At 35.4% G+C, this 13,041-nt stretch overlaps 1 protein-coding gene across 5 annotated transcripts in view; it reads left to right on the top strand.

Moving 5' to 3' along the window:
• Positions 1 to 9,523, top strand: part of sfmbt2 (Scm like with four mbt domains 2) — a 221,350-nt gene extending 211,827 nt beyond the window's left edge. For all 5 annotated transcript variants that reach the window (XM_043714123.2, XM_043714122.2, XM_087999352.1 and 2 more), the window contains one exon: positions 3,356 to 9,523. In XM_043714123.2, coding sequence (XP_043570058.2) covers positions 3,356 to 3,496 — 141 coding nt within the window. In that variant the 3' untranslated portion in view covers positions 3,497 to 9,523. The remainder of the gene's footprint in view (positions 1 to 3,355) is intronic.
• The last annotated feature ends 3,518 nt before the right edge of the window (positions 9,524 to 13,041 follow it).

Below are 13,041 nucleotides of genomic sequence, written 5' to 3'. Positions count from 1 at the left end.
AGAGCTCGTCTAATGGAAACCATGTACCCATTGTCAATTGTTATTAAAGACCCATCTGGCTCACTAGTGTGTTTTAGGCAAAGAAATCTGCCATCCTTATGTGGTCTTGCCTTCCTGTGACTCCAGCTCCACTGCAATGTGGTTCACTCTTAACTGCCCTCCAGGCAATTAGCGATGGACAATAAATGCTGGTCTAACCAGCGATGCCCACATGTCATGAATAAATTTTTAAAAATATATTCCTGCTCTGTTCACCATTGTTAGAAACAAAGTGGGTTTTATCAACAGTATTGCTGTTTGGATAGACCAGATAAACATAAATTAAAGTTCTAATGGTCATTACAAGGAGACCTTCACAATGTTCATGGGGAAGAGCTTTAATACAGAGCTTTATTAACTCCATATTAAAGCACTGTACTTCTACACTATCAAATGATTTTAGCTCTTATCAATAGAATGTGATCAGTACAAGTTGTTAGGACTATGAATAAGTCTCCATCTAAGAGTTTACCTGTATTTAAAATTGCTTTGTGATGAGTGGCACAGATCAAATGGAACCCAGGAAACGTTGGTCATAATTTTCATATATGAGTATCTAAAGAGGAACAGGAATATACTTTATAGTCAGTGGCACTCATTATTCCACTAAGTAGCATCCTTTGTACTTCTGATGAAAGCAGATTTAATCTCCCATTTTTTGAAAAGAGAAATAAAAAATTGTATTCTCACTATGCAGCACTTGTAATGCTGAGTGAGAATTGCTAAGAGAAAACCTGAAACTTTAAGGACAGTAGAGAAAGGCAAGTTTAAGTTGCTGTTGATGATCTTGACACATTGGCAGGTGATGTTGATAGTTTAAAGGAGCCCAGCACGTGAGTTATACCACACATCCATAATTGTCTACTGTGCATTCTGACAGGGTGAAAACTCTCAGTTATTGCATCTTCAATGGTAAGTTCAGTGGTATGTTGGCATAGTAGAAGCATCTCTCCTAAATATTGGTACTGTCATTGAGTACTTTGAGAAGTAAATTGCAATAAATTCTGGAGAGAAACTGCAACCATGAGGAAGTGCCACAGTTAATTTTCAGATATCCAACGAATGTCATAAATGTATGTATAATTGGAGTTGTATACTGTAACTGCAACAACTCTTGTAAAAGGAACCTAAGGGACAACTTTTTCATGCACAACATGATGTGTTCATGGAATGAGCTGCCAGAGGAAGTGATGGAGGCTGGTACAATTACAACATTTAAAAGGCATCTGGATGGGTATATGAATAGGAAGGGTTTAGAGGGATATGGGCCAAGTGCTGGCAAATGGGACTAGATTAAGTTAGGATATCTGTTGAAATGGACGAGTTGGACCAAAGGGTCTGTTTCGTGCTATACATCTCTATGATTCTATATCCATTTTTAGGCAATGGTGAAAATATTGAAAAAACAATCTGAGGGATTGCATTAATCACCATTTCAGAACTGTAAACCTAATCCTATCGCTTGGATTAATCAAGGAAAACCAGCATGGATTTACGAGGCAGGTCATGTTTAATTCACTTCACTGAATTTTGGGAGGTAACATGGAGGGTTGATGAAGATTAGCATATTTGTCACCTCCGTGAATTTTAGCAAGCGTTTTGACATGTACCCAAATATCTACCTGGTCAAAAAGTAAAAATTCATGGGATCCAAGGAAGAGTACATGTCTAAATCCAAAACTCTGTGACAGGAAGTAAAGGGTAATGGTCAATAAGTGTTTTACTGGAGGTTGATTTCAGTGGGAGTCTACAAGGCTCAGTATGAGGTCCCTTGCTTTTTATTGTCGTGTATCAATAAATTTAAATATGTGATTAAGAAATTTGGAAAAGATACTAAAATGATCTTTTGGGTTGATAATGAGAAAGAAAGATTTGATTGCAGTACTATATTAATGGACTGATCAAATTGGAAGAAAATAGCAAATGGAATTCAGTCTGGAGATAAGGAAACATTAGATAAGCTGGAGATATTTGGAGTAGTGAAGGCTGAGGGAACATTTTTATTGATGTGAACAATATTATGATAAGTGAAGAAAGTGTCTCCATCCCCTAACACGACAGTCAGTAACCAGGGGGCATAGGTTTAGAATAATGATACGAGGGGAGTTAAGAGATTTTTTTGGGTCACCCAAACTATGGTGAGTCTGGAATTCACTAGCTGAAAACATGTTAGTGGCAGTCATTTTTATTGCATTCAAAGTGTTCAAATATGGTCTTGAAATGATGTAACCCAGCTATGGACCAAGAACTGGAAAGTGGGATTAGCCTGAATCACTGGCATAGACTCAATGGGCAGAATCGCCTCCCCTGAGCGCTAAATTGTTATCATTCTATGACGCTGATACTTAAAACGTTTTTTTCATTTATAAGATGCATTAAATGGTGGTTTACCTGTCTTACAATGTAAAATGGCATCAGTTAACGATGGGTCATTAACAAGGTTTAATAGACTTTAACATTCTAACATTGAGAGGTTTTCTATTCCTGTTAATGACAGAACATTAACAATGTTTTCTTTTAACATTGGACAGCAAGCTGAATAGCACTTACCACATTTTTTCGGTGCATTCACTTGATTTAAATGTTGGTCGTGTTTAACTAACTCTTGATCTGAAACATCTTTACAATATGTGTAAATCAATAAAATCTAGTTCCAGAAGTGTTGTGCATCAATAATTTTCCTTCTGTTCTTGTTATAGCAACCAGAAACCTAAGCTTGCTTCATCCCATCCTCTGTTTCTGGCAGAGAGATGATTTTAGGAAGTCTCTATGTTTGTTTAGTAGCACATCATGTTCTGTTTTTCAAGTATGACAATGCGGTGTTCACAGAACCAGCATAAACTTACTTTCAAAAATGTAAGAGCGCGCCAAAATAAATATACATTGATTCTCTGGTTGTAATCATATGAACTGTATTATCAGATAAAGCAAGGTAAGTTAGTTATTTTATATGACAGAGATTCAGCAGCATGATTACTAAAATATCACATTAACCAATGCAAATACATCAAATAGGGATTACTATGTCTTTTTCAGAACTGAAATTCTTATTTGCTGGATAGAATCCAGGAGGGAAGTTCAATATGTTATTTTTCAGACAGTGTGGGGGTTCTGTTCATGATGCAGAATATATTTCCTGGTTGGTTAGAGATGTTGGCCAATATTTCCAAGTGTAAATAAAATGGATTAAGAATAAAATTTACTGTGAGTTTACAGCAAAAGGCTTGGCTGGTGAATTGTTTTGCTGTTTTTCAGCTTAAATATTCTTCCTTCAGTGGATTATTGTAGTATTTATTTATTTTTATCTATCCCACAGGACATTGATGGCCAAGCACTACTACTGTTGACACTGCCAACAGTCCAGGAATGTATGGAACTTAAACTCGGCCCTGCTATCAAATTATGTCATCACATTGAAAGAGTGAAAATTGCTTTCTATGCACAGTATGCTAACTGACTTAATTTGTCATGATTCATTTTAACATATTTTGCCCAGAATTGTTCCAAAATGAGCACTGGACCAAGGTGTTCAGCTTTGACGCAATGGACAGATATTCATCTGATAGCTTGCCAGCCAGAGAAATGCTGTGAAATAAACTTAGTGAGTCATTATTTGCTGCTCACATTGAGTGATATGATCAAAATGAAGTAAGTTGTTAATATAGCTGCAAAAGGGCCCCTTTTACGTCAAGATGGATGCTACGCATATTTGAACAGAATCAAACACTGATGGGCAAGTCATGAAAACACAATCACATGTGGACTACTTCAGATTTGGATGGAAAAGAGAAATGTAAATAAGGATTACAAAGTGATAACAGCAGCTATAAATTTGAAGATTCATCATTTAAAAGGCTTTTGAGATTTGCTGAATCTTCATGCTTGAAGCCCCGATTATCTTAAGAATGATAGCACGTTCACATTGGAATCAACAGAGAATAAACAAGCCTGAGCCTGGAGGTACTGAATATACTTCTGACAACAGTCAATCAATATGCTGTGCTTGTCAGTTGAACAATCTTTCCATACAATACTCCAGTTCATTTTGATTTGGTTGTGTTTTATATTTTGCCAGTTGATTTTTGAATGTTATCAACATGAATTATAAGGAGAATGTTTAACTACCGTGACACTGTGCTGTTTAATTTAGAATTGGGAACAAGACAGCATGACGAAGTAATTGTGTTGCCCATTATTGTGCAGATTTCTTTAAACCTGTGGCCATTTGCAGCCCAAAAAAATACTTCAGTTCAGGCTCCCTGAAGTTTAAAGCGATCAGCACTATCTTTAATTAGCTGGAACAGAATATTATAAACCAGAATTGAGTGTAACACTTCCCTGCAGGAATGCTTTGAATGAATATTGTCTTAAAATGATGAGGTTCCAATACTGGCACAATATAAATTATCCCAAAGAAAATTGAAAAGTTGTCCATGAGTTTATATAAAGGAAGGAAAGCAGGGTTTGAGGAGGATATTGTGATCTACCATTCTCATTTCAACTGTTTCAAAGTTGAATACTGACAACTTTTTAAGTGACTACACTGTAATGTACAGGTGTTGAGTTGTTTTCAAATGACACTGCAGTGATTTTTTAAAAATATATGCTCTCAAACCAATTTCACAAAATTACTTTCAACTTCTACATCTAAAAGAGAAAATCTGTTTTGTGGTAGACATTTGGGATGAATTAAATAATTTGAATATTTGAATCATATTTTGGTGGAACACCACAGATTCTGGACAACTTACAGCAATGTTTATTTAAAGCTGTTTACTAGAGAGATCATACTTGCTAATGATGGGACTTTTTTGGGAACTGAAACAAGCTTTGTGAAGAGCATTGTCATATTTTCTTACACCTAACTATTTCGTATCAACGTGCATCATAATCTAGTGAGTCAACATAGCACAGTAGAATATCAAAATTAATGCAAGACAGCTATAATTTTACATCATCCTTTAATGGACTAAAAACCCCAATTTAAAAATTTGCTTTACAGAGTATCTAGATTTGATCATTTCATCTGCACATTAAATGTTATTAAGCTCCTGAAGATATTGTCACAATATATCTATGCTTCACACTGTGAGTTGCCATTTAGAGTGCAGCGAATCTGAAATGTTTGGAACGTATTTACTCTGTAGACTAATTCATAATTTATTATAATTAAATTGTGATGCATTTTATGCATCGACTGTTCAGACATTATTTTTCTTCCAGCAATCTGTTTTCCAATTCTTTTTCTCATACAAAAAAAATTTAAAAAGGATTTTTTTTTAACAATGACAGCTATTGTGCAAACTACACTTTTGCAGTCCCATAAGAACTCAATTTTAAAAAGAAATTCTAGACTTCAAATTTCTCCACCATTTAATATTGAAGATGTTACAGGCACTTGACACCTCTTACCTAAGTGCAGCAGTGGCAGATTATTGAAGTGTGCAATGTTGAACCATAATTCTTTCTAATCAAAGATATTTGCTGTCATAAAAGTTAATTAAGAGTCAATGTTACTAGATATTTTAGGTAATCTGCTCATCCAATCCTCTATGTATGCCATTTACAATGTACACATAATTGTGTGCATACAAAGATGCATTTGGTGTTTCTGCGTAGAGTCAGTGCAGTAACCTTACTAGTTCATTTTGAAGTGAGCAACTATATGGTTGATTTGAAGGTATTAATTGGCAGACTGGAGAGAGATGGCCCCATGTTCCAGTGTGTCACATGCAGACTTACCGTAAATTGTAGAAATTCAGTGCGATCTATTGCTTCCCTTTCTGTGACGTGGAAACAAATCTTTGGGTTCAGGAGGACAACAAAGTGGGGAACAAAAGAATGCAAAAACGAATCTTTAAACATTAAATTCTGTTTCGTAGTACCAGACACTCTTTATGTAGTAAAATCACATTACACATGCATTTTCTGTGTGAATTCTTTAGAAGTACAATTTTGAAAATCCAATGTTAAATTTCCTTATTACTGTCTTGCTGGATATTAAAATGTAAAAATAAAAGCATATGTGGGGAGTACTAGTAACCAGTCATTTTATTCACTTGTAATATATTAAAAACTTTTGTGAGGATCTTTGAGTGACAAATATGTTTTCTATTTCTAAAACATAATATTATAATAAAAATAGCGTGAGATCAGTTCTTTGTTGTTTCCCACATATAAAAATTTACATTTATTAAACAGTACTTTACTTTTATAATGAACTCATTTTTGCAATCTCTAGCAAATTTTGTTATCCTACACTAATAAAAAATTGGTGTCTTAGTGTTCAGTAAGCCAGTCACGCCTAGATATGGCTTTGAGTACAGATGATGCTTACCCCGAATACTTTGTCTGAATGTACAGAAACAATAATGTTTGGAAGTGAACATGCTTTTTAAGTTTGCTTTATTTAAAAAAAATTCAAGGCAAAATATGGAGAAAAGGCTTTAAACTATGCAGATTGAGTCTTTGCAACATTTAATTTTAAAATGTACATTTTCTTACAGAAGAATTCACATTGAAAATACATGAAACAGCTGTACAGAAGGGAGCTATTATTAAGGAGTCAGTAGCAATGGAACTTTGTACTTTATTGTACACTCTGAGACAAGGAATATATTAATTTTATTAAGAACATAAGCAATTTCATAGCTGTAAAGCTCTGTGTTGCCTGCTGGTATCACATCTATTGGGACTGCTATTTGCCTATAGAAGTGCCTCAGCAAACCTTGTGCCTGTATTAGAATGACATTAGTAAGATTGTCTGTAGATGTGATGTTGGATTCCTCGGGGATTATGTGAAATGGGCCCTATTCACTGTATTGAAGATGTAAACACGGTTAAAAAGCTGGCAAAGTAATTTTTTATCTGTATTTAACAAAACAGATACTAAGAAAGAGTATTGTTACTGTAAATTGAAACAGGATAAAAATCAAATGACTTTATTCCTTACTAATATAAAGTGTAATGTCTGACTTTCCTCTGTTGTCATTCAGCTCAGTGATAGCATTCTGCCACAATGTTTTTCTATATCAGAATAGGAAAATATCCAAAATCATTATGTCAATTACTATCAGCAAATTAATTAGCTGGAGGTTCACGAGGCTAAAGTCAACACCACTATGCAAGCTATATTCAGGAATATTTGGAACACTTGGAAGACTCGGAAGATTTGATTAAATTCAACTTCAGCGAGAACATGAAATGGGTGGCAGTGGATCACGAGTTTTCCATTACATCAAATGGAAAGAGTAAGTAGGCAAGTGTATAATGGCTGTCCTATCAAATACTACCCAATTTATGCCCTACCAAAGTTGAATTTCATCCCATTGGTATTAAAGGTTTTGATGTACATGTTGCTGCAGAGCAATTATTGCATTTTGTTTATCTATCTTCTGTATATGGGGGTAGGAGAATTGCACATTCCATTTTAATGTGTATATGGTGTTCTGTTGTTGTATTTTTTAAACAGAGTACATATATCAGTGTTTTTTTCCCAGATCAGTAGAATGATGTGCAGATGACACTGAGGTAATATGTGGAGCTGTGCATTGTAATTGGTTATCTTGCATGTTATGCTTAATAAAACTGTAATAAATATTGCTGTTGCTGCTTAATTTCTGAAGGACAATATATTGCTTTGTTAACCAATTCATTGTTTATAAATTTTGTATATATTTTGAAGAATTAACCCTGCGCTATTGACGTTACGGCCTTTAAGAATCATGTATATGTTTTCTGAAGATTGTTTAGTTCATTAAAATACATTAGTTTCTTTGCCAGAATCTAATGTTTGTACAGCTAAGAACCCCAGAAAAAAAATACTGACCTATTTTGATGCTATTACATTTAGTTGATTGTACTTTCAGTAAACCTGTTTCAAAAACTTGTCAAAAGATTGTGATATATTATAGAAAATGTTGTGTAATTTTCAGTAGTGATTCCTTGTATACCAGTACGGTGGATACTATCTTTTTCTAAAAAAAACAAATAAAACACCAAAGAATTACTACAGTTACTCTTTAAAACCGGTTTCTAAGCTAAGAATGGGCTCATTTGTGTTTTCTAAGACACCTTTTATTACTAATGTGTATATTCAGCTGGTTGGAATATAAGATTATTTGTAAATGGGAAGTATTAGTGTTCTCTTTCCAACGAAACCAACTGACAGAACCAAGGGCACAAAAATTTAACTATTCACAAGTAAGCACAAACACTGGCTATTTTTGTAATTTGATGATTACAAAAATTATCAATGCATAGATGTAAAAACAAGAAACTTATTAAACTGAGATGTAAGTAATTACTCGAACTGCAACATGCAGTTGTGGTGTGATAGCCTTTTCTGAAACAATGCCAATTGTTAGTAACATGTGGTTTTATGTCACGTTAGCTATGATTTTTTGGCACTGAATAATAAAGGTCTCAAAGGCAATTGAGGTGTGCAAAACAAAATATGCAGCATTTGTATAAGGGAACTGTTTTAATATAAAGATGCAAATTCATGTTTAAATTGTCCAATCACTTTTTAAGCTTAGATTAAAACTAATACATTTTATCTTGATTATTTGTGCAGTTAGTGCAGTGCGCTAGGGTCTCCAAATTAGTAGTTACAATGATGTGGAAATGCCAGAGTTGGACTGGGTGTTGTTTGATTTTTGACCTTAGTAGTTACAGACAGCCCGTCTCCCACCCCTTTCAATGCATGTATGCTGTGTATTAGAACACATGTTGCTGACAACTTTCTGTTAAATTACCTTGGATAGATTACAGGCTATATGATCAGTTGCAGCCTCCGTACTTTTTCATACCTCAGAAATTCACCAGGAAGTACTGGGTTGTTCAATGTTCTTTTATGCCAAAAAAATGGTTTTGGCTTGAACAATGCTCTTGGGTCGTCAAAATATTTATCGCTTGGAGATTGTAACTGAAAGTGATACTGTGCATCACTGAGAAACGGTGTTTGTTTTGAACAACTGTCTTATTTATGTATCACCTACAAATATAAGATTTTTTTAACTGAAGTGAATGCATCTTGTGGGAAGGAACTAATTAGTAAAATCCTTGTGATGCATTCCTTGCATACTATTCTGTTGTTGCTTCTGGGATGGAAGTCTGAATTTTCTAACCAACGTTGTTGCAATGCTGGGCTTATTAACGTAAGTATTGAAATAAGTTGGAATAGAAAATTTAGAGTCCTGAATTTGCATATCTTGCTTCCTTACAATTGGTACTGAGCTCAAAGCAGATATTCTTTTAGCGTGCAAACTAATTTGAATTTTCTTGTTTGAAATGCTGTTTCTCTATGTTCCTTGATTTGTTTTCTGCTTGTCTGCACAATGAAGTGTCTGGCCCAACAAGTTGAAGAGCGTATTCTGTATATACGTTTTCATGTAAATAAATAAAACCTTTATTCAGAGCTATATTTTGTTTTTAACATCACCCTTTTTATGTTGCAAGATGTCTTAATAAAAATTGAAACAAATGAGATAGTGTTAAGCTTTCATTTTTTCCTCCAATCCCTCATTGAAATTAATATTTTATAACTTTAAAACTGAGATGCAAATATGCATTTTCAATTAATTTGAGCAATTGTATGTGCTATGATTGTTATCTCATTACAAGTTAAGACTGCAAGTTTAATTGGGTATTACATCCAAAACTATAAATGGACTGAATTGAAATTTAATCATATCATTTGTAATTCTTTCCTACCAAAGTCGAGGACAGGGATCTAGTTATTTTTAATCAATCTGTTAAGTGATTTTATGACCTACCTCCAGGGTGGATTGGTGGTGAAACCTGACTTCAAGGTAGGAGCTCTACCATGCCGTCACAAAACCTATAATTTAGTGATTAATTTTTTTCTGTCCTTAGGATCATGTACATTATTCTCCGATCTATGACATCAATGAGCTAATGAACTTAGTCATGGGTGACTGAACCATCTCCCTAAGCAGTGTGGGAGCCGTGACTTCAGTCTTCCAATGCACTCTCAGTTGTGTTAATCTTAGTAAAATAATTTTTGTGGTTATTTCTAATGAAGCAATTTTGCTAACAAACCCATCCTATAATACAGGCAGTTTCCGGCTTATGAATGGGTTCCGTTCTTAAAAGTGTTTGATTTGAAAAGCAAGTCAGAGTACAATAGGATATAAAATAGTTGCTCATAAGTACAAGAAAATGTTTGCTTGTTGGACCTTTAAAATTAATATTAATGAGATTTTGTTCGTACATATGAGTGTTCAGAAGTTTTAAATTGGGGAGCACCTGTAATGGGATATCTGAGAGTGTCTCAGAATGATCATGCAAAACATTTATTCAGTTCACGTTTTGATTTTGAAACATAACTATATTTGGGTTAATATTAAAATTAAAGAACTTTCATTTGCAGCACGGTTTTCACAGAATATCTCAGTACAATTCTCTAAACTGCTAAGTATGTTATGTAGGTAGCTCCTTGAACAGTCCAATCCAGACCCCTGCATAGCCTTTTTAACACAGACTCCACACCACCACATTAGTAGTGCAGTGTTGTCTTCATCAATGCTATAGTTAGTTGTTTGTAAACTGATTTCTATATTGTCCTGTTTTCTTAGTAACTGTATGTTTTCGAGATAATGAAATAGATTTCATAATAAGTTACTCTTCTACAACTTCCTCATCAATCAGGACCTAACCTTTAAATGATTAATAGAGCAAGCTGCTTTTAACCACAGAGATATCAAGGGTTATTTTCAGCTGTTAGCTGTCTGCTTCACGCTTGAAAAAACCTGCAGCTGAAAATGGCAGAGGACATTTTCTTCCCCTGTTTGATATCTAAAGTCTGCCTGATACAATTCCAACACTGGGTGAGAAGCAAGACACAGATATCTCTTTAAATATGTGGATTAGGATTCTTCCAGGAATGTGGAGTAATTAGACCAGCTATGCTCTTATTGAATGATGGAGCAGGCTCAGGTAAACTACTCCTGCTTCTCTTTATTACAGTCTCAGGCTGAAAAAGCACCACATGTTCTCCTTGTACCAAGTGTTCAACGTTGGCCTGCAGCCAGCCCAAGTAATAGCCCACCACTCTCTCCCTCAAAGGTAGCACTTCTTTATCTGAATACAGTTGTGGGTGTGCATTTGCAAACATTAGGAGAAAGTGAGGACCTCAGATGCTGGAGAATTAGAGTCGAAAAGTGTGGCTCTGGAAAAGCACAGCTGGTCAGGCAACATCAGAGGAAGAGGAGAATCAACATTTCAGGCATAAGCCCTTCATCAGGAAGGGCTGTTCCTTGGATGCTGCCTGACCTGCTGTGCTTTTTCAGTGCCACACTTTTCAATTTGCAAAATTTAGTTAGAATGTTACTGGTTTGTCCAGAGTCTCTCTCTCTCTCTCCTGTTATAGGACAGTTCCTGCCAGAGCATGCAACTTTGGAATGGGAGGGCCACAGATAAGTCAGAAGTTGGGCTGTTGTGAAGTACAACAGAATTTTTCAATGTATTAAGTCAAACACATTTTGATGGTAACGTCCAAAGAAAGCACATTGGATAAACAAATGGCCAACAGGCTGTAATGTAACACTGCATGTAACCTTGTTAACTTATCTTTTTATTTATCATCTTCATTCTGTATCTAACAAGTGATTCGTATAGCTCCTTTTACAAAGTCATTCATCTATGTAGCATTAACCATTTTAACTGAGAGTGAATTCCACAAATCTGGTAGAAAAGATTTCCCAATTTTTTTTTCTCTATTTTACACTTGCTTTCTCCTTAATCGGCACTAAAGATCCCTAGTTAAATGAACCATGTGATTGAAAGTATGAAAAGGCATGTACAAAGTTGAATCATACCAATTTGGCTACTTCACTAAAATAATGAAGACCGGCATCAAGAAAACTCTTTTCACTCAGCACATTGTTAAAGTATTGTTGCCACAGCTAATGTTTAAAGCAAAGATGTAGGTATATAGGAAATAGAAGCATAAGTAGGCTGATCAGCCTGTTGAACTGACACAACTGGAACATGGTTGATCTAACTCAATGTCATTTTTCTCTGTGTTAATGGATTGGTTTTTCCTTGTAAGGAAAATTGGATACAAGGCTTTGGGGAGACTGGAGAATTAGAATGAATATGTTCATTGATCCAGCAAAGGGCTAAGACAGACAAAATTGGCCAAATGACCTTCTTTGAATTCAATGCCTCCTCTCTCTGTTCACTGCATTTAGTTCTCTGCTTATTACATTAAAACTTACAGACCTGAACTATGGAATCACCCTTCACAGTTTATATTCATAGTGCCATTCACAATCAAATTTAACTTAACTCATTCACTTTGTGGATTTTCATTGGCCTGACCCTCTTTTGACTGATTCCAAAAGATATTTGATCTTAAATTTAACCATGAATGACATAATTTGCTATGTGTGAAAAGCAACAGTTTCCATGTGTATGAATCATTTGGCTGATATTGTGGGTTTCTGTGTAAATTCTGCACATATGTGGTGCACCTGGCAAAGTCACACCCACCGAAACAGGAATCGATTGAGATCTGGACACATGATTCTGGTGAAAAATGGGCAGCATTGAATTGTCTAGCAACAGGCATAGCTACGACAAAATGGATGTCTTGCATAAACGCATGCACACAGAGCACACCCGCTAGAAACAGCTCTCCAGGGCAAGGCTTATAATCTTGGTATAAAAATTTGTTTCAGTTGAGAAATGAGCAGAGGTGCTGAGCTGCAAAGGTTTCCCAGCAGCATGACAATAACTGAGGGAGTAAGTGGAGTTTGGAGGGGGGGGAAATCAGGTGGAATGCAGTCCCTCATACAGGACAGGTTCGAAGTACAGTTCAAGGACTGAGAGCAGTCAGACCTTAGAATAGAGTACAGGTTCTGACTAGGACTACAGAAATATGGGATTGTAGAATAATGCGTGAGAACAGAAGGGGAAAACTTGGTCCATTGGAGTGTGTGGTAATAATTCAAATGTTGGAGGCTGTGTTAAGGTCTG

This window comes from Chiloscyllium plagiosum, unplaced genomic scaffold (genome assembly GCF_037043375.1).
Source record: "Chiloscyllium plagiosum isolate Xiang-an unplaced genomic scaffold, Cpla_swu_hap1 HiC_scaffold_23, whole genome shotgun sequence".
NCBI classification, from domain to species: domain Eukaryota; kingdom Metazoa; phylum Chordata; class Chondrichthyes; order Orectolobiformes; family Hemiscylliidae; genus Chiloscyllium; species Chiloscyllium plagiosum.
This window is presented reverse-complemented; position numbering and strand designations above follow the sequence as displayed.